Source organism: Notothenia coriiceps, unplaced genomic scaffold (assembly GCF_000735185.1).
Source record: "Notothenia coriiceps isolate Sejong01 unplaced genomic scaffold, NC01 NC01_scaffold00003306, whole genome shotgun sequence".
In the NCBI taxonomy this organism is placed as follows: Eukaryota; Metazoa; Chordata; class Actinopteri; order Perciformes; family Nototheniidae; genus Notothenia; species Notothenia coriiceps.
In genome coordinates this window covers 235,334-256,181 of record NW_011336007.1, presented here as the reverse complement: position 1 = coordinate 256,181, position 20,848 = coordinate 235,334, and the positions used below count along the sequence as shown (strand labels likewise).

The 20,848-nt window shown below is 38.0% G+C and overlaps 2 protein-coding genes across 2 annotated transcripts in view; both read right to left on the bottom strand.

Annotated features, from left to right (window-relative positions):
• Positions 1 to 574: 574 nt before the first annotated feature.
• LOC104941286 (potassium voltage-gated channel subfamily H member 1-like) lies at positions 575 to 13,761 on the bottom strand. The gene is made up of 6 exons (XM_010766368.1): positions 13,613 to 13,761; positions 9,857 to 9,883; positions 7,764 to 7,887; positions 3,530 to 3,636; positions 2,427 to 2,555; positions 575 to 663 (listed from the first exon to the last, which is right to left on the bottom strand). Exons 1-6 carry the CDS (start codon positions 13,683 to 13,685, stop codon positions 575 to 577), a joined length of 549 nt encoding a protein of 182 aa, XP_010764670.1. The 5' UTR covers positions 13,686 to 13,761.
• A 2,208-nt stretch (positions 13,762 to 15,969) lies between these two features.
• Positions 15,970 to 20,848, bottom strand: part of mrpl57 (mitochondrial ribosomal protein L57) — an 8,259-nt gene continuing 3,380 nt past the window's right edge. The window contains exon 2 of the mRNA XM_010766355.1: positions 15,970 to 16,624. Within this exon, the coding sequence (XP_010764657.1) occupies positions 16,298 to 16,609 (312 nt within the window). The 5' untranslated portion in view covers positions 16,610 to 16,624 and the 3' untranslated portion in view covers positions 15,970 to 16,297. The remainder of the gene's footprint in view (positions 16,625 to 20,848) is intronic.

Genomic DNA, 20,848 nt, shown 5'->3' with positions numbered 1-20,848 from the left:
CTACACACACACAACACTCAACCAGTTAACAATGGGATTAGTCGCCCCCGAATTGAATACAAGAGAACACCAGATATTTATTATATATATTATATTTATTTATACACACTCGAACCTAGGATATAATTCGCACTACACAGAGGACAGTGAAATCAGGACACACATATTAGACAGAGAATTCGTCCATGGGTCCATTCTTATTGAAATATATACACAAAAAAAGTAATACATTAACCGGGGTGTATGTTTAACAAAATGACTGTCATTTTCAAGTCTACTTAATTGTCGTGATACGAATGAAATTTCATGGTTTTCATTTTATTCGAGTAATACGTCTTTCTGTACTACCATAATGCGTTTTAGTATGTATATGTAAAACCTTACCAGTGGTTACCTTAACCTCCCAAAACATACATCACCACCTCTTAAACCCTCGGTTAAGAAACAAAAACGCCAGACCTACGTTACCTGCAGAAGTGGTTTCCCGCAACCACACGCCCTCTCTCAATAATGAGGCCGGATGTCCCACCATGAAGATTCCCCAAAGACGTGAGAACGTGTGGCAAATGTACGTCTATTCTTGGAAGTACTTGTGTGCTTGCCCCTGCCTTCTATTATTGGCCTTGGTGCGGTACTGCCAACCCGGAACCACTCTTTTCTCGCCTGTAGTAGAAAAACAACCCACGCATTAAATTTCGCTATGCGTTTGCTACAAAAGGATGTTCTTCGGGCGGAAAATTAGTACTTACGATTTCTAACACATGTCACATAATTCTTTTAGACTTTTTTTGGCAGCTCTGCTGACTTCTCCTCCCTGGCTGCAGGACTGATAACAGACAGTTGGGATCGCGGCAATTTATCTCTGCAGACCCACTTCTCACTAGCGTTTATCAACCTTTTCTTACTCAATATCAAGCCACACTTATTGTTTTTATTTCGGCTGTGACTTTGTGTGTGTTCAGGTTGAGTTTGGCTGTGTTTGGCTGTGTATCGCTAAACAAGGAAATCACACCTCCACGGAGCTCAGCGCGATTCGTACCGACCAATCAGAGCACACTGGGCTCACAGGGAGGGGGGGGGGGGGGGGCTGCAGCGAGCCGTTTAGTGGAGAAAGTGAATACTGCTGAATACACATACTTTACAGAGATGCTGTATGCGAAACCAATGTGAGTTTGGAAAATTGCACAGTATTTTTCTATTTTAGTATACCTCAACAATGGAATTATGATCAGTGGAAATGGCCATGACATGGGACCTTTAAATTAAGCTTCTTAAAAAGCATGTTCTGTAAGTGATCTTGTTTATGTTAAGTGTTAATGTTTATTAGAGCAGCAATAAGTCTTTAACAAGGACCTGTTTGGGGTTTCTGGGCTGTGAAAATCCATCAAGGTTTTATTTACAAACTTCTATTCTACTCCACACCTTTATTTGCCTTTTTATCAAGGTCATGAATCATATCCCTGCTGATATATATTTATTTTTCTGGTGTATTCAATTTTTTTTAATGATTGTACAAAAAGACCAGGCAACCAATTTAGCATTGCATTCCTGTCAACAAATGATCCAAATCACTTCAGCAGAACCGGAGAAATCACTCTTTTCATTCAATGCGTATAGTTAATTTTTCTTAAGGAGATTAAAGGCAGTTTCCAATTGGCTCAATTAAGCTTTATATGTGTCTTTCAGCTAGTTTTCATTTTTTGTGTTTTTTGCAATCTTATATACAAATGTCCTTTTCCTTAAAATGTTTGACTAAGCATCTGTTATTAAGAAAAAGAGATTGCCTCTATGATTTATAAAAGACAACAGTCCTAACCTGGTGTTTGTGATCTACTGCAGTGTTTGCCTCACTTCAGACCCACTCTCTATTCAGGCAGCACAAACCGGTGCTTGTTAGTTTTGCTTGCAGGCGATGGCCCGTGTAAGAGAGAGAGAGAGAGAGAGAGAGAGAGAGAGAGAGAGAGAGAGAGAGAGAGAGAGCCTCTACAGCAGCTACCTGTTGATGCTGAACTACAATCTCTATTTCATTAAATTCCACATCCTGTTTCTGTCACTGTGGCATGTTTTTTGTTGCACTGATCCGTGTTCTATTTTGGCAGTCTGCAACACTTTTACAGTCCAGTGAGTCATGTTGTGCTGAAAACCATCATGGTGGCTGTGTATTTCACTGAGTGGGTGTTTCCCCCGAGCAGATGCACAATGCACAGGGTTGGATGATGATCGGTGGCCAACAAACTTTACCTCTACCTCTCGCAAATGTAGAACACATTTGAAAGGATTGAAGGGGCCATGAAGTGTTCATATAAATGCATTTTACATATTTCAATCCCAATGGAGTAGATATAACTTTCATTGGGAGATTCAGAGAGACAACCTCCTCTGATAAAAGGCATGAAGCTATACGAATGTATCCTGTTGACTCTCACCTTTAGAGGAATCGTCTTCAATGGGCTGTTTAAAGGCTGTGATGTCACTGAACGTACAAAGAAACAGGACCACCTTCTCTTGTTCGTTTCGTATTGGAGCAATCTTCACAAAAAACCACACCGGCGTCCCTGAAAGTATAAAAAGAACAGAAATATATATTCAGCTGCATCATCTGCTTATTTTTATATTTGTTTGTTTTTATTTTAAATCAACAGGGTTATAGAACATGACAGATTTGGAAAGGTGGAACAGATATTGACAATACTAAACAGGAATATACACATGTATAACATATATAACACATGGTTCTTCTCTTATTAAAGGGGCCCTATTTGTTGCTTTTTGGAATTTCTGAAGAGTGTTTTTGTTGATGTAAAGTCCCCAAGTTCCCTTCAGGAGGGAGTTTCTCTCCCACACACTCCCCCCCTGCCTGAAACGCCTCCATTGGACTACTTTGTTTACTTTTGTTAAAAGTCACATCACTATGTAACCCTCGCACTTCTATTGGCTAGCGCTCCAACTAATTGTATACACGTAATATACATATTCGTGGCTAAGGGGCGGGACATATCTAAGCGGTTGACCAATCACAACAGAGCAAGCCAGCTAACCAATCAGAGCAGACTGGGCTCTGGTTTCAGACAGAGGGTGAAAAGAGGTGCTGCAGCACAGGCAGTATGAGAATCATGAAGAGCTTCACAGTAGAGGCACAAAATACTAATATGAAAACCTGAAAATGAGCATAATGGGGCCCCATTAAATAAAAGCTTCAGGGCATGATCTGTACCACACTGCTGGAGGAAATAACTGAGTTCACGAACAGTAAAAAAAAGATTGCACAGTTTGCAAAAGGGACTTTTAAAGCTGCCCTTGTTTTCCTGTAACACCTGCAAGCAGAAGGGGGAGATGGAAACACACACATCTATATTTATTCAAAAGGAAGGTTTGGCTCTGGACCAATTAGCACATTTTTACAGAGGTAGAAATGTGCTGGGCTTCCTTTGAACTACGTTACAGGAGCTCGGAATACATTTGCATGACAAGAGAGTGGAGGAAAACTTCACATTTTCCTAGTTTCCTCACATATGGTGTTGCGACTTACTGTTCTTTTTATACATCAGTATTTCAAACGAATTCATCTCATAATTCTCAAATGTTAGTCGCACTTTTTCCGTCGTGTCCTTGTCCGTGAGCTCCCCGTACATGAAGCTGGAAGACACAAAGGGATATAACAATTTAAATATTTAATAGGCAACGGCACATTGGACAAGCGTGCCCGCTCTGTAATGTGGCGAGAAATGCTCGAATGAGTGATTATCATATTGTGTTAGACGTCAAGTATTCCCTGGATACACTGTGGTACTTTGTTTCCGCTCTTTTGTTTCTTTGATGACACCTTTTCTTTTCTTATCTACGTTTTCCTCTAATATTTATCTGTATGCTTTCCCAACAAAATGATCCGCCATTTATAGTTATACTTAAATTGTGCAGCCAGTGCTATTTATAGACCTTTATAGACACATATCGTATAATTATACTGTATTAAATATGAAGTAGAGGTGGGTTAAAACTCAATGAAATGTATCCTGATGGCATAAAAAAGCTAAATTCAGCCCAAAGTATAATTAGCGAAAGCACCTCTAAAAAACAAATTAGACCTGAAGATGGGTCAAGCATCCATGAGCACATTAAAGCACGGTGCGGAGAGATTCATCTCACTTTGCTTGTTACCGCCACCCTGAGTAGCAGCATGTTCCAGCAGGATCTAAATATAACTCTGAGTTTGTTATGAAATAAAAAAAGGACGGCTAAATTTAATGAGACTACATCCTGACGCTGCACAGGCTCTTCAGACCGTGCTTGATGTAATATCACTGATGAATGTCCTTCTTCAAAGAAAGAGAACAAAACAAAAACACGATTCTTCGAATGACTTTCTGGTCATGCGCGAACAATTCCCACAGGTTTGTCCCTGTATGTTTACGGGATCCAGTAAAGAATGTAAAAAAACATATACATAATTGAGAAGAGACAGAGCAGTAGGGGAGGAAAAAACCTCTTTGATCCACGCACATCTGCAGCAGAAGAGGAAGAGATATTAGACTTGAACTCTCTGGGGAGATAGGCATACATTTTACGTTTGAGTCATCCTCAGAAACATCAAGCATCCACACTCTGAATGTTTTATGGCCTCGTTATCAAACTCATAGAAATGTTTTTTTGACGCTAAAAAGAAAGACCAAATGTTTTCTTGCCTCCTTAAAAATGCAATGGCACCCTCTTGTATTGTTTAACTGAGATAAATGAGCCCTCCTACCTATAACCAGTGGATCCAGAATGAGTTTATATTGAATTTGGAGGAGATTTCGGTACTTCACAGAAAAATGGCAAAACATGGTCAACATTTACTACCCGCGTTGAAAACGTATCTCTTTCAAAATATGATGTACTCAAAGTGTTGACAGATGCACCGGCTGATAAAGGGAAACATCATGTTACTCTGGCAAAGATTATGATTTTGACCGATTAGTATTTTTCTCTTATAAATTAGATTTGAAAATCCATCACTGAGATAATTGTAGATAGAAATATGTAGATTTTGTTGTTTTCATTTCAGTACATTTCTTTGTACTATGATTATTTGATACAAACAGTTTACTAGTTATCTATGTTATTTTAATTTTGTATGATTAACAATCATGATGAGGCTCTGCTGGAAGCCCACACTCATGTCAGATTTCTGTATTATTGTGGTTACTTATAACATTTTTCAAAAAGACCAAATGATTGCATGGCATAGAGGTGTATTTTAATAATAAAAGTGGTTAATTATACCTATTAAACCTACTTATAAATAACCCACATTCAGTGTTGGAAGAAGATCTTTTACTACCTCAAAATGGTACTCAGTAAAAGTACTTAGTTCAACATGTTTAGACAGGACAAACAGGTATAACACATATAATAAACCTTTATCTGAAAGGAACCAAAATATATTTCAAAACAGAGGCAGATGTAATTTGGAGAATTTAGCTTGAATCAAAATTGAAAATAAATTGATTCTTTAATTCATTTTAAGTTCTGGTGCTTATTAATAAAATATGATTGTTTTCTGATTTTATTTACTGTCATTGAATGTGCTCTCAAATACAATGTGTATGTTGCCTGTCACTTCCAGTAAAACTACAAGGGCTTATTTGCCTTGCTGCAAAGTAAACTGTTATTTACTGAAGTGTATGGTGATATTTATACATTCAAAACCATATAAAAAAAAGTATAAATATTTTCTTTTGGATCTCAATTACAGTCAATAGAGCTTAAGTATGTTCCCTTCCTCTTACAAACAACAAGACTGTGATCCACACCGCAACCTAAAAATAATCCTAAAATTAATCTTCACACACTCTGTTCAATATTTGTATTGGCAAGTCTTCTGAAGCTTATGCTCAGGGACCCGGGGGTCTAAATCAGTAATAGCCGCAGTGCTGGCTGTGACAAACGCCATCTCCCACAACACAAGAAATCTCCCACGGATCCTGGCAGCACCAACTGTTTCCATGTGATCCTATTAATATAGTTCTTACTGGCATGCTTTTACCAGCACAATAAACAAAATAGACCAGAATGTACTCACTTGAATAGGTATACTACTCATTTTAGATTCCCTTTTATTGCTATAGTTTCAGTTTGTTACAACCTGATTACATCACAGATTACATCACAGATTACATCACAGAATACTGTTTTACTCATCTGGTTTCTTTCTTTGAAATAAATAAAGACTAATTAGGTGTCTTACTGAAGTGATGGCATTAACTCTTATTGTGAGTGGTATTCTTGTTATTTTCAATATAGAATACTTTATTGTGATTTTAATTTTGGATGATTGCAGAAAATCAGCTCTGTTGCAAACAAACATTTTCAATATTGAAATTATTTGGTTCAGCAACTCATTTTCACAAATGAACGCTATTATTTTTAGAACTACACTTCGTGCCTTCAACGTCACTGAGATAAAGATTGAATACTGTTCGGCATTATGACGTTGTCGTAGTCTCATAGCAAAAGCCTTTTTTAAGACACTTAAAAGCTTCAACAAAACCCATTCAAAAACCCCATTGACTTCAAAACAAGGGTACAGAAAGTGCAACATTTTTTTACTAATTTCCAGGTTCTCAGAATCATTCCTGCCGCATTGTTAGCTTTTTTTATCTGGTACCATCATCATAATGCTAAAGAACTGCTAAACTAATAACATCCACATCAGCTGTATTTTGTGTTTAATGCTCATTATCAAATATCAACATGTCAACACACTGATCTCACATGATGTACAGGGTGAACATCATACCATCTTAATATCAGCCCTTACATTGCCAACACATTTTGCTCAGCAGCTGATGTATAAGCTCATCATTCATTCTGCTAATTAATACGGCATTATGCACGAGAATCACATCTGAAAACACTGCACTTGTGCAATGAGAACGTTCAGCATCATATCCCTTTCTCTTAAAATAAGCCAAAATATTCCATAGAGGAAACCCACAGACATGAAACACGCACTGGCACAGGGAACTTGGAGCAAAGTGAAGAGCTGCACACACCTGCACCCGGTTATCATCCTCGAATAACTCTCTCTCTACCAATTACCTCTAAATAAGGATGCTCCGCCTGGTGTTAAGAAGTGCAAATACAAACACACTCAAAAAGATACATAGCATTGAAAGTGGCACACATAAACCTATTGAATTCTCAGAAGAAACCTAACACTGCAGCAAGAGTCTATTTCTATATGTGATACAGGGATCTAAATGAAACCTCCACACAGTTTTTACTGCAGGCACTTTTAAGATAAAAAAAAACTTATAGGTGGGGGGTGCTAGTGAAATAATTTCAGGAAAAAAAAGGAAAGGTTTGAGAAACACTGCGATAGTGGTATGTCAAAGAAAAAAATGTCTATGCTAACGTTATTATTAATAATAATAACTTTTTTTAATTTTCCATTTTTATTTTGTAATCATCTCGCGAACCAGATGGGTTCCCACTTTGGGAACCCCTGCTCTATCTGACACTGTTGTATAGCTTTAGCAATAGCATGATTATTTTAGCTTTGCCAGCCAAGATGAGGCTCATCTAGATTAAAGACAGCTGTAGGTTAGCCAAAACGACTTCTTATAATGTCACTGGCTAATCTTGAACTTATATCTAATACAGCGAAATATAAAAAGTGTTAGTATCGTATAGTAAGTCTTTAGAGTTTGGTAAACTTTACTTTATAAGTTGTGTTTTATATGCTCTCATCAGTTTCTGTGAACTGTAAACATTGTTCCTACCTGCAGGTGCTGCTTTTCTGCATCACCTCTGCTCTGTGATACCCCGACAGCTTGCAGAAACCATCGTTGCTGTAGACGATGGGCCAGTCTACTATCTGAGCGTTTCCCAGGACAAAGTTGGTATCTGTTTAGAAGTGAACATGAATGAAGGGTGAATACACTTGAAGGGTTGGAGTGTTTCCTAAAAACTCAACAATATCAAAGTAGTTTTGGGTAGGGAAAAGGTTTTCCAATCTAAATCAAAGTCAAAGATTTTGTGGAGCTGCAACTAAATAAACATTGCAAGAGTTTTCAAAGAATGACGGGACATAACTAAACAGCAAATATTGGGGCATAAAAAAATGTGTGCCTATCTTTGAAAATGTGTTATTGTTGAAAATAATATTTCACAGATTCTTGACACAAATTCCTCGGTTTCAAAACTAATGATTTAACTTTCCTTCATACTGCTGAATGTTTATTTAACAAATGTCTTTAAATGCATATTTTCTTTTGTAATGTTTCCCTCACACCAAAGAGTTTCATTATGTCCATGATGGTCTACGGCACATTACACACTCCACATGGGGCACTGGCACATAAATGTAGGCCAAACAGATTTTTTTTGTTATGTAGTAAACATCCGAACATCTGCTACCTGACGTTTTTATTAGTATTTCCTTGTTCATTTTTGAAGGAATATCTTGGGATTCTACATTTCCTATGTAGACTGAGAGTAATTTAGCTTTCAGAAGTTTTTGGGAGAAACAAGTGAGTACTTGTGTTTGTGATTAAATAGTCTGAGTTATTGCTGATAGTATGAAGTAATTAGGTTTCCATTATTGGACAGTATAGTCTACAAATATTCATAGCCGCAGTCATCGATTTTTAAATGTCATGAAAACAGAGTACATTAATTCTCATATGGCACATTTTGCATATTCAAATGTTAGCAAAGCCTTCAAGCAAAAGATATGAATGGTCGAAAATGTTAATAAACCTAAGTGATCATTGAATCATTTGTATTTTGCTTCAGCCTTTCTCAAAACCTAATCAACTATTGTTACTCTGTGTCATTACTTAAACTCCAATTTGTTCTTAAATGTCATTATTCATGAACTAAAAGGAAAATGCCAGCGGATTTGGTTACTGGCTTTTTGGATTAAGTATGATTGAAACAAATATGCAAATAATTCCACTGTTCAGTTTTTGCTTTGTAAAAACATGCAACTGATTATGAGTGTAATTTAGACATGAAAATACTAAAGCTTAAAATGTAACATTCTTTTAAAGCAGTATAGTGGTACTTTAAGGACAATTGTGCAAGACTTCATGGACAAATTAATCTGTTTATTGCCATTTTGATATTTCTTATCAAATAAATACCATCAATACCAAAATGTGCATAACTTATTTGTGTATGTTCATTCCTGGGATAAAAAATGTACGGTAGATTGATTTCCAGGATTATTTTTTGACATTTAAACATATCTAAAAGTAAAACGATCTAATATCCATTCACATAAAATTGGCAAATAAAAAGGAAAACAAAGGGAAAATGTACTGGCTTTAAATGGGAAAGTAAATGTGATGATGACTGGGGGTAAAACCAAAAAAAATAATAAAACCTGTATGGAAATTCCCAAAGCTGCGCAGAAACTACAACAATGTGATGACACGGGGTTGAAAGAGCAGGAGAAGGAGTTAAAAACACCTTGCACAAAACACATAGAAATAGCATTTCCCATATTACATAAATATTCAGTCAACACCAAATAAAAACACTTTGAAATGACAAATACAAGCATGAGAAAACTGACGACAAATATACGACAAATATGAAGCACGAGACGTTCCATGCCAACGTGTTATTTTACAATGATCAGATGAATGTTAAACTTAAAGAAAGTCCAAAGCTCCAGTACTATAATCAGCCCTGGATTTGCTGTGTTGTATATCATTTAAATTATGTATTAATCTTAACATGTTAAGTTAGTTAGTTAAGTGTTTGGTAAATTAACATCATTTGGTATAGAACATTTAGTGGTACATTACAAAGAGAAAGATACTGTCAAGAAAACATAAGCAGCACACCAAACTAAACTGTATAGTACCTGTCTGTTTATGTGACAGTGTCCAAACTGAAATATTTGAAAAAGAAACAAGGTTAAAAGATTACATTGAGAAATATCTGTTGAGTGTCAGACAAAAAAGAATGGACGTGTCAACCAAAAACATAAACACAACACTGTGAATTGGCAATCCTCACTGTTTATCGCTATCTAACGTGAGAATAACAGCTGTTTCGTAAAAAAAACGTAAGCTCAAAAGAAATAAGTGTTACTATTAAGGTAGACTTATAATAATTAAAGATGTATTTATAATTTTTGAGCCACTAAGGGGCAGATCAACTCAGAAACAAGCTGACACAGCTAGCATTATTTGTTGCGGCTAACGCATTAGCATACAGTTACTTAGGCTACATGCAGCACACTTGGTGAAACTTGGCATTCATTTGAAGTCATCTTTCTGGCCAACAGATGAATGTAGGTCTTATATTTACTCTTCTTATAGCTTTCTTACCAACTTCTGAAAGAAACGTTGCTCTTTAGCCGCTAATATTCAGCCGTCTTAAGCTAATGTAGTCGCTAACTTTGTTTGTCGGCCATTTTAATGCTGGAAAGGCCAAAATAATCAGCTAAGCAACGCAAAAATTCTCCATAGAGCTACAAAGTTCAAATAACTACAAAACGTAGTCATTTGAATCAATGTAAATCAACATAATATGTATTTAATTGGCTTTTTCAACTCACTGTTTAGCTGTTGGGCCGCAACTTAACTATTTTGGTTCACTCTTGCACCCATGGGGTTACTTTTGGCTGCAGCAGGAAGCTCTTTTCAGTGAAAAAAGGCTTTAAATCCCACTGTACCCTACCTGCTCAGCAGCAAACTGCAGTCAGGGACAGTAAGTGACAAGCTGGTAAACATATTGAAGCATTTATCAGCTAAAGAGACAGAGAAGAGAAAGATATTTCCCTTAGGAGTGGTAAGAGAGCCAAAACACAGCTGAAATTGAGTGAATATTTGACTTGAAATTGGCAAGACACACAACTTCAATGAATGCCAATATTGCTTCGTCAACTTAAAAGGTGAGATGTCAATGTTGTGTTTGCAACTTTAAGCCAACCCTAAAGTTGCCACAGTTAGTAAATGCAGGTTTAATTGAATTTAAAGGGTCCCTTGTGGATATGCAGTAGTGACAAGGGTAGTGTAGCAGAACCACAGTATAGTGCACAACTGGAGCCCTCAGAGTCAATTAGTTGTTCATAATAGTTGTTGCTTCACCGGCAAAATGAACTGCCTTCATTATCTTCCTACTCACATTCTCCTGCTGCTCCTTACCTTTCAACATTTCCACCTCTGAATAAACATCACCATATAGCTACATAGGATTAACAAGACCCACAAGATGTAGGTTTTGCCGATTTCACTGAGACAAACAGCATGTTAGGTGATCAAAAACTGAATACGGCCAAATGGCCGACCGTATTCAGTTGTTATCATTCTAATTGCTTAGACGAGGGGAAATGGGCATACCTCTACCCAAATGTGAAAGTGAAACGCATTTGTTGCCGTTTTCAACATGAGTTCATTGTAATGAGTCATAACAAATTAAGTTTGGGTTTCATACTGGTCACGAACACCATGGCTGGAAGTCTGGCCTTTAGATGTGGAAAATAATAAAACAAATTGATTAATGACATAGTTATAGTTATAGATAGAGACTTTAAATGGCTTTTGTTACTGCTTTCCACCATTCAGTCCAAACCTACTAGCAGGTGCAGCAGGCTCCTTGTTATCCATGAGGCTGATAACCATTGATAACACCCATCCAATGTGCTGATAACCTAAAGATGGGTGAAATTAAATGTTAAATTGCTCGATGCAGGTCCCTGTAAATTGCCCAGGTTAGTTTACTGGCCTTATTCACAAACACTATAATGGAACAAAGTTATCATTATTGCACCTATATGCATTCCCTCCAATACATAAAGAGACATATATTATGTAACAACAAACTTCTGTTTTAATGTAGAGTTAAATTTAGGCAGTGACCTAAATTTAGGCGGTGACCTAAAAGAGCCAAAATGAAAATCCAAAATAGAGACAGAAAAGTAAGCGCTATAATTTTGAACATTGAAAGAAAGGAATAAGGGAACATCTCATCGTCTGTGAACGCCCACCCACCGCTGGGTCTCTCACAAGTCAATTGTGTCAATCCACTGTGTCTCAGTGGCATCCTGCAGATTATAGCCTTAGCTCTTTTGTTTCTAGCTTGGGAGAGATTTACTCCTCGCAAATCCATGGATCGCCCAAGGTCATAGGAAAAACATGCATGTGCTTTTATTTTTAAAGGTTACATTTTCCTTTCTTTTATTATTTATTTATTATTCACTTTAGGGATTCAGATTCTCACACTGTTCATCTAAAGAAAGCCTGGCTCTAGAGACATATTCACCCTTTCCGCACAAGTTGTTCCCTTCTCTCATAACACATTTTAATGGAGATATGTGGAGCAGACGTGTATACACAAACACACAAGTTTGTGTGGCATACCTCTGCGGGACACGATTATACATTATAGGAAAGAACCTCCAAACCTAATTTTGACTATAGCCCATTAAAAAGGGAAATCATTATAGCTCAAGCCAATGAGCTGGTGTGTGTCCATAATTGTCTCCAAACGTTGTTCGTGACAGAAACGTACGCGGTGTGCTGGTTTAGTTTCACAGCTAGCTGTCCAGTGTCATAACTCTCCAGTAGGTCCTGTCACTTCAGATTGATCTTATAATACATAGCCAAAGGATTACCGACACTCATATTTCCAAAATCACTGCAAGATTTCTATCAAAGTTTGCTAAATTTCAGCTATCATAGGTAGTATATCTGCTTCACATTCTGAACCCCATATTGTGCACCAATTGGCCAATAAATGAATCCCATGCATCTCAGGTACAAAACAAGAAAAAAATTAACATGTGAACAATAAAGTATATAAATAAACATGTTACATGAGTAACTCATCATTGTGGTTAGCCTACCTTCTGTGATATGTAATGTTGTATCCACTGGTTATAACAAAGGTCTGAAATGTGTGCTTCAAACTGCTTTTTTTATTAATTAAGATAAAATCCAATACAGTGAAAACAATTAAACCATTCTCATCCATTTCCCCAAATAGATCCAACCCCTTTATCTTGGGATAGTTAATAAAGCATTAGCTGATCTAAGACAATATGAACAAAAGCGTAATAGTTTCATTTAAACCAATAGCCTAGTGGGGAAATCGTGGTGAATAAAAACAAATGGATTAGTGTCTTTGCACAAGCTGATCTACTCTGACATAACTTGTTTTTAGAAATGAATAAGTATTACACTTGATTATTTTTGCATATTTCTGGTCCATTTTATTGTTTAATGAAGGCTTCCAGTGGCTTTATGTAATCAGTAGAAGGCTACCTCTAATGTCTAATGTGTGATTGTTACTGGCTTTCTCTCTCAACGCACTCCTGCAGGGACTCCGTATTGGGAACAGGAGATTTGTCAGAAAACGCACTGAATATTTTAACTAGAATGAATGGAAATGTGTTAACACTGAAGTTTTTGTTTATAACGAACTTTTAAATGCGCATGAAGGTAATGGCTCGATCACTAATTAGCCTCCATCGTTGTTCTAATTTCGTTAATTAGTTAAGTGGCTTCTCTAGACAGGCTGACGAACAATTAATGCACATGTCTATGCACCATATATATTTAGTTTTACAGTTTTAACTTTAATTTCAAGTTAGCATATTAATCCTCATCCTTACCGTTGGACCGTCTCACAATATTCTCCAAAAAAGTATTCTGCGGGGCCACAAGTCCCCTCCGACCCCCTGCCATGCTGCCTCTTCACTCAGTCGTCTGCAGGTGAATCTGTACTCCTCGAGCTGCCGCTGGTCTTCATGGTCTCTGCGGTCCTGAGGCGCTGCGTGGATGCTCTTGCAGAGGAGATATGTGTGTGTGCCTCCTCAGCCCGGTGCGTTGGCGACTCTTTACGCACCTCATCATCCAGGAGACGAAAACAACGCCTGGGTGCATCGCGCAGGAGGGGTCGGGGCTCTGCTCCACTGCATGGAGCCCCAACCAGGACCTGCAGCGCCATCTGCCGGAGGAAACAAAGGGTTGACTACTAATTCACTGACTCCTTTAAAATAAATGTACTGTACTGTAAGACTTTGATATTTACAATGAAAATGTGGTAAGATCTGACGATTAATATACGCATGAGGATTAGTGTTGTATCCATTATGTGTAAAGCTGTTCTTATAAGTTAATGTTTATTTTGTTTTGTATGCCTTGTGATGAAATCATTTCTTACTAAGGCAAATAAAAAAGAAAGATATTGAGTTACTTTTACCCACTTTTATGCACCTGCTACACTAGCATTAAGAAGGGAATATTGTATACTTTACTACACAAGATTGCAGATCTGAACAATTACAGATATGTTACTTTATAGATTAAGAGTTTGATTCAAAAACATTAGATTATATATTGTTCAAATCACAAATCTACTAACTAACCTTTGTGCATTTACCTTTTTGAAACTTGGTCTAAATGTTGCTGATATTTCCATATTCAAAATTAAGGATCTTGTATGTCGTAGAAAAAGGAAAACAAGATGATGGATTTGTACGCTTGTCAACACCTCTTTATTCCGCCTTATTCTTCTGTTTTGGGTTTAGGTGATACTTCTGGTTTTAAGAGGCTAATGCAAACCTTCAATTTCTTGAAGACCGGTGGGCAGGAGGAAAAATCCAAAGACAACAGAGGAGGAAATGACTGCAAATTGTCGATTATTTCCAGCGAAATGTGACACAATATTTCAGTCCCTAAACCTCGAAAACCTTGTCTAACTAACAATTAATCTCTTAAATGACATGTGCAGGATTCAGGCATGGAAAAGCAGATTAAAACTGTGATCTGTCTTTAATATCTTCAGTATAGAGTGTATCAAACTCTATAAAACAGAGAAAAACTGTCAGGAAAGCTTCATGCAGAGCACCCAGGAGGATTGTAAGTTAATTTTTCATGGATTAGTCTCTTACATTCAGGTTCTTGAAATGGGTGTCCCAAAGGTGCAGCAAAACCGAGAAATTAGGATTTTTAATTCCTGCAGTAGAATTGGCCTTTTTAAAGACCACACTTTTTCACAAGGTCATTAATCCTGTTCAAATATGTTGGACCCTGCAGTGCCCATACTAAGACGGACTTCAAATAAACTCCTGGTGACAATATCCTTCAAAACATCACACCCTAAAAATACTCTTTGCAACAAAAGAATAATCTTACAGCTGTGTTTTTATGTCCCATCAGTTTGTTCACTGGGTTCACCTGATGTTGCAGGTGGTGTAAATCAGACTGGATGGCTACACCCATCAGGCTCTGTGTGCTATATGAGCAATGATGTCGTTTTTAAACTTCGTATTGTGCACATATTGGTTTAGGTCCAGCAATGGAAAGGGATATTTCCCTTGTGTTATCATGCAGTGATTAAGCATTATCAATAAAAGACTAAATTGCCCAATTCTCAAGGCTCTATTTAAAGGCTGATACCCAAGTCAGTTTACTGGAAAGCTAGGAGGTGTGTTTTAAAATGGTGCCAATGCCTACTAGCTTTCAAAAACCTTAAAAAGGTTATGAAAGTAAGAGCGGGATAATCAACTTCCTGTAGTTATGTATAATTGTTGTAACGCAATGGCAATAACTGTTATCTGACAAGCCATTGACACAATATCATGCATGAGTAAAACTAAGGTTGTCATTGAGTGTCAAAATTCCTGCACATTGCACTTAAAGTAAAAGGTATCATAATCCCAGCATGGTGTATCTCTTCTAAACATACGTTAGCTCCCCATAACGCCAATAGTATTATTTTGAGAATCCAATAATGAAGTAAGATTATTTCACGAACCTTGAAAATGTCTTCCTCCCTGGATCTTCTAACTTCAAAAGGGATTAAACAGTCTAGTTTCAGCTACAATTTGGCTTACTGGCAGTAAGAACAAATCTATTAAAGTGAAATTACCCTTAGTAAAAAATTACATAATTTTGCCCCAACCTCCCCACACTATTTACACAATTCCTCCTACATTTATCTCATGCAACACACTTGAGTAGTTCGTATAATTATGGAGACTTGAAAGCCCATTTATTTAACGAGAGCCGAAAGAAGGACCCACAGATCAGGTGTGTTAATGTTAAGCAGTTTTTATCCAATGAGCATCACTGAGTGTGGAGCTATTACAGTCCTGTTGCAGGGTAGATTCAGACTGATGCAAAAACATAAAAAGATTACACATTTGTTTCACGGAGGCGGATGGAGTCTTGATTAATGACTTTTCATGGTGTCTTTTCAACTGACATGCAAAATCTTGATTCCATTAAACCAAGCTTTCTTGCACAAACACACGATATGTCACATTGTGAAGACAGTCCCTTCTCCCATCGCCTTAACTTGACCACGTCTTGGTGATATTGAGGTGACTCAGATGATCCGTGATGCGCTTGTGTTTGGGGAAATTGCAGAACTTGGCCTCTTTGATCTTGATCCAGTTCTGGGCTCTGCGCTCCACGGCGTGGCAGTACTCCTGCTCCGGGGTCATGTACGGCCGGCTGATCCAGTACTCGTTCTCCCTCTCACGCTCCAGGTGCTTCACCGTGTTGCGTGTCATCTGCCACGTTACCGCCCGTGGACGACGATGCTTTCCAATCCACTGCTTCCCAGGGATGCTGTTCCTCAGAAGCATCAGGGTGAGGAACATGGTGGGTAGTTATTTCTGAAAAGGGGAAATAGTTTTTAAGAAATCAGTGATCGCTTTAATGAAAGTGGTACAAGACATTTACCCATAATAAGCACAACTGTAGAGAAGATGCAAAAAAGGCCAAAGATATCTGAAATCAGCATCTCAAATACAGATGTCTGCTTTCCTTTGTTTTATATACCATATTAAAGTGAATGTTTGTGCATTTTGCACAGACAAAACAATCTTGGAGTTTAAGAAATTGAGGACATGTTTCACCTTTTGTCATTTTATAAACCAAACACTTTAAGAGATTAATTCCAAAACCATCTGCAGATTTATAGATAAATAAAGCGGTACAGCCATATATAGAAGCCTTCAGTATTTAAAAGGCACTTACACAGCAGACAGTTTGACTCGCAATAGGAAAAGCACAGGTGTTAGTAATAACATTAACAATGGCTTTGTTACAGTGTCCGAGTAAATCATGACAGTGAGCCAGCAGTAGCAGGAGCCTGAGATATTAAGCCTTTAATATATGGTGACAGTGTAGCAATGAAAGGAAATGAGGGAGAGAGAGCAGCAACAAGTGTTCACGGCTGGATTTGAACCGGGAACGCTGTGGTACATGGTCAGCATCTCAACCCCCGAAACCACAGGAGCTTCAGATTGAACTCTGTGCAGAACAATCAAGGCTGCATGAATTTACAACCCGAGGCTAAATCATCCCGCTTTCCTCACTGAGAAAAAAGGGGAGTGAGATTCAGTCTGCACTTAAGAGTGATTGAGGTGTAATGTGCTACAAAAAGTACAGGAGTGATGGAGATGTTGATCAAGAAGCATCAGGGCACAGAGCTCTGAGAAAAAAAGGGTCCAATCAGTAAAAGTAAATTAAACCCACCCGTGGGTCATCAGGGTGCGGAGACCTTCATGTTGTAAATAAAATCTGCACTTAAAGAGAAATGAGACCATTTCTTCAGCTTGATTTTTGTCGCTCTAAACCACAAGTAAAACACGAACAGAAATATAACTTAACAGTGTCACCATTGTAAAATGTTAGTGTATGTTCAAGCCATTCACTGGGGGTGTGAATCTTTCAGTATCTCACTATTTGATTTGATTCTTGAGGTCACGATTCAATTCAAAATCTTTTCTTGATTTAAGGTATAGATGTTACCTATTTCAAGATCTTACCCACTCCACTGTGTTCTAATAAAGACAGTGTGGCAAATAATGGCATGAGAGCCGAGTGAAGTGATGTAAGATTAATGTGAAAGTTCAACTGATTGAATAATGTTAACGCACAAAGACAAAGGGTATCATTTATTCCCTCTCAAGTAATACTCTTTTCCAAATACAGCTCCATGCTCAGTGACTAATAGTTGACCTGTGGCACACTGAGTCATGGATTTTAATACATTTTTAGAGCAACAACATCAACAGCTTCATCTCCCAAGGGTTACGAGGGTTATTGTGTAAACAGTGTAACCATAAAACAGTTGAAAGCTGTTATAATCAGTATTTATTATTAACAACGGGTCACTTGACTTTGTGTGAAAGGGGATCCAGCTTTTGAGAGACAAACCCACCGATTAGAGCTGTGCAATTAATTGTATTTTAATCTCGATTTTGGCTTGCAACGATTACGAAAACAACGTAATCGAAATAAAACAATTATTTCTCTGCGTGCGCTTTCGACCCGCCCTAAAAGCCCCCTCGGCCAGGTTGTGAGTGACAATAGTTGTGTGAGTTCAGCGCTGGCAGATGGCAGAACAAGAGCAACTTGTGACCAAGAAAGGTCAAACAAATTCCGCTGTTTGGAAATACTTTGGGTTTAAGGAGTCCGACGTGGAACAAAAGAAAGTACAGTGCAGCAGGGGCGGCTGGCCATCTGTGTGTTTTGGACAATCAGACGGCTGGCTCAGCCCGCTTTTTTTTTAAACGTCATCAATTCAGTTGCGCTTTACAGTGCAACGGCCTACTCAACCAGCTCGCAAAGACACAAAGATATAACACATGCCATCACATTCTACATAGCTATAGATATGTGCCCAGTTAGCATGGTTAGCAACCAGGGGCCGTATTCACAAAGGATTTTAGGGCTAAAAGTAGCTCCTAACTGGCGAATTTAGGAGAAACTCCTAAACATAATGGGCGTGTCAGTCTTAAATTTAGGACTCCTAATTGTATTCACTAAGAGCAATTCACAAAGTATTTTAGGCCTAAAAGTAGCACCTAAGTCTGGGAGAGCTTAAAAGTCCTCGAGAGGACTCCTAACTCAGTAAGACCTATTCACAAAGAATCTGAAAATGGCTGAGAGACGAAATGTTTTGGAGACAATGGAAGAATGTGAATTGATCAAGAGATATAGGCTAAATCGTGAGGGTATCAAACTTGTTGTGGAATTAGTGCGGGATGCAATAACATCCCCGACTAACAGGAATAACCCGATTAGTCCGGAAATAAAATGTTTGGCAACACTACGATATTTAGCAACAGGGAAAATGCAACTTTGCAATGCCGACGATTTAGGAATATCGCAACCATCAGTCAGCCGTGCCATAAACCAAACCATCAACGCGCTCTCTAGACCACATATCATCCAACAGTTTATCCGGTTTCCTTTGGACAATCAACAACTACACAGGATCAAAGCCAACTTCATGGCAATGCAGGTAGCCGGTGCTAGACGGGACGCACATATAAAATATTGCGCCATCAAAAGATGAGACGTGTTCGCAATTATGAAAGAAATACATTCCATCAACACGCAGATTGTTTCCATTGATCATGATAGGGACTGAATCGCGTATGGCTGTTATTGAAAGTGTTTAAGTGCTGGGAAAATAGCTCATTGATAATGATTTTGTTATTTGCAGGATGCTAAGTGCCCCCGGATTTAATTTTGCATTTACGTATTTTATTGTTGCCTCTCCTTAACGTTATTATACAACGTCATTATCGTGGTCGCACCAAACTTGTCATCAATGGGTATTCTGCTAACTGCACGTGCCATAACTCTTGATAGGAGATACATTTCAGCCTAGGCTATTCCTGTTTTCGGTGATTTAGTGGGCTCTTTGTGATGTTGCGTATGGTTTCACCGAGACCGCCTACTCTGAACACACAATCACCACGACCGCTTCTAAACCATGCACGGATCGACGCAATCCATAGCAACGGCGCGTCACTCTTAGTTCACTCTTAATTTATCCTTAGTATGAGTAGCTCACGCTTTGATAACTTTTAAGAAAAAACTCCGTACATAAAATTTTTAGCGCGAGTTAGAGAACTTCCTAGCGTAAGATAAAATGCTTGTGAATACGGCCCCAGGGGTTTAAGCAACGGCACACTATGGACAAGCGTACGCGATGCCATCCGGCAATCATCACCAGACTGCACTCCTGCCCTATATGACAAAGCCGAGGGAAGTGAAAAAGATGTGCTCAGCGGAATACTTGCAGTGATTATACTTAGTCAGGGTATCAACTGTAAAAAGATACTGTTCAACTTTTTTTTTCTTTTTTTAAGTCAATAAATTAGTTTCAAAGCAATGAATAATCGTATTAATAAATCGTGATATCAATATGCAGAAATAATCGCTTGATATGGATTTTGCCATAATCGATCAGCCCACCACGATGCACACTTTTAGTTTCATGGCATGACTGTCCCCTCTAATTTCGCGTTTCAACGCCAGCAGGAGTGTTTTCATCAAATAAGCAAAACAGAGTAAGGCAGTAAGCAACTAGTATAGCAGCATCTAGCAGTAAAGAGCAAATTTCCCCAGGAGTCAGGAAGGACCAAGTATAAACCTCACAAATAAGGGTCTTTGTACTTCACAGATGGACTAAATAAAGGACAACCCAAATTCTTGAACGCCATGTCTGCGAAGATAATAAAGCAGGTTTTTTTTACCATAAATCGCCACATCAAGCTATCACATATTTTCAATAACTATGAACTCTGGCTTATATTTTAAGATAATGTGCATTTACAAAATAATTGACATTATTGAGTATTTTAATAAAAAAAAATATATATCTCATTCATTTATAAATACCTATTACAGATAAGGATTCTAATATGCTTAAAGGGAAAGGGAGAGCAGAATGTAAGAATGAAAATTGGAGAAACCCAGCCTCGAAGTGCGCAGAATTTGAAGAATACGCCTTACAGAGCCTTCCGTCCTCCAAACACCATCTATTTTATTATGTATCGAATGACACATTGGTAATTACAGGAAATGGACCAACTAGA

What these genes read in the sequence shown, in the direction of transcription:
- LOC104941286 (XM_010766368.1), bottom strand. Translation starts at nt 13,685, where the DNA reads ATGGCAGGGGGTCGGAGGGGACTTGTGGCCCCGCAGAATACTTTTTTG. An exon ending in CAGAAAAGCAGCACCTGCAG is followed by an intron (nt 3,637 to 7,763) that starts GTAGGAACAATG and finishes TGTGTCTTCCAG; the next exon opens with CTTCATGTACGGGGAGCTCA. An exon ending in ACTGATGTATAAAAAGAACA is followed by an intron (nt 2,556 to 3,529) that starts GTAAGTCGCAAC and finishes TTATACTTTCAG; the next exon opens with GGACGCCGGTGTGGTTTTTT.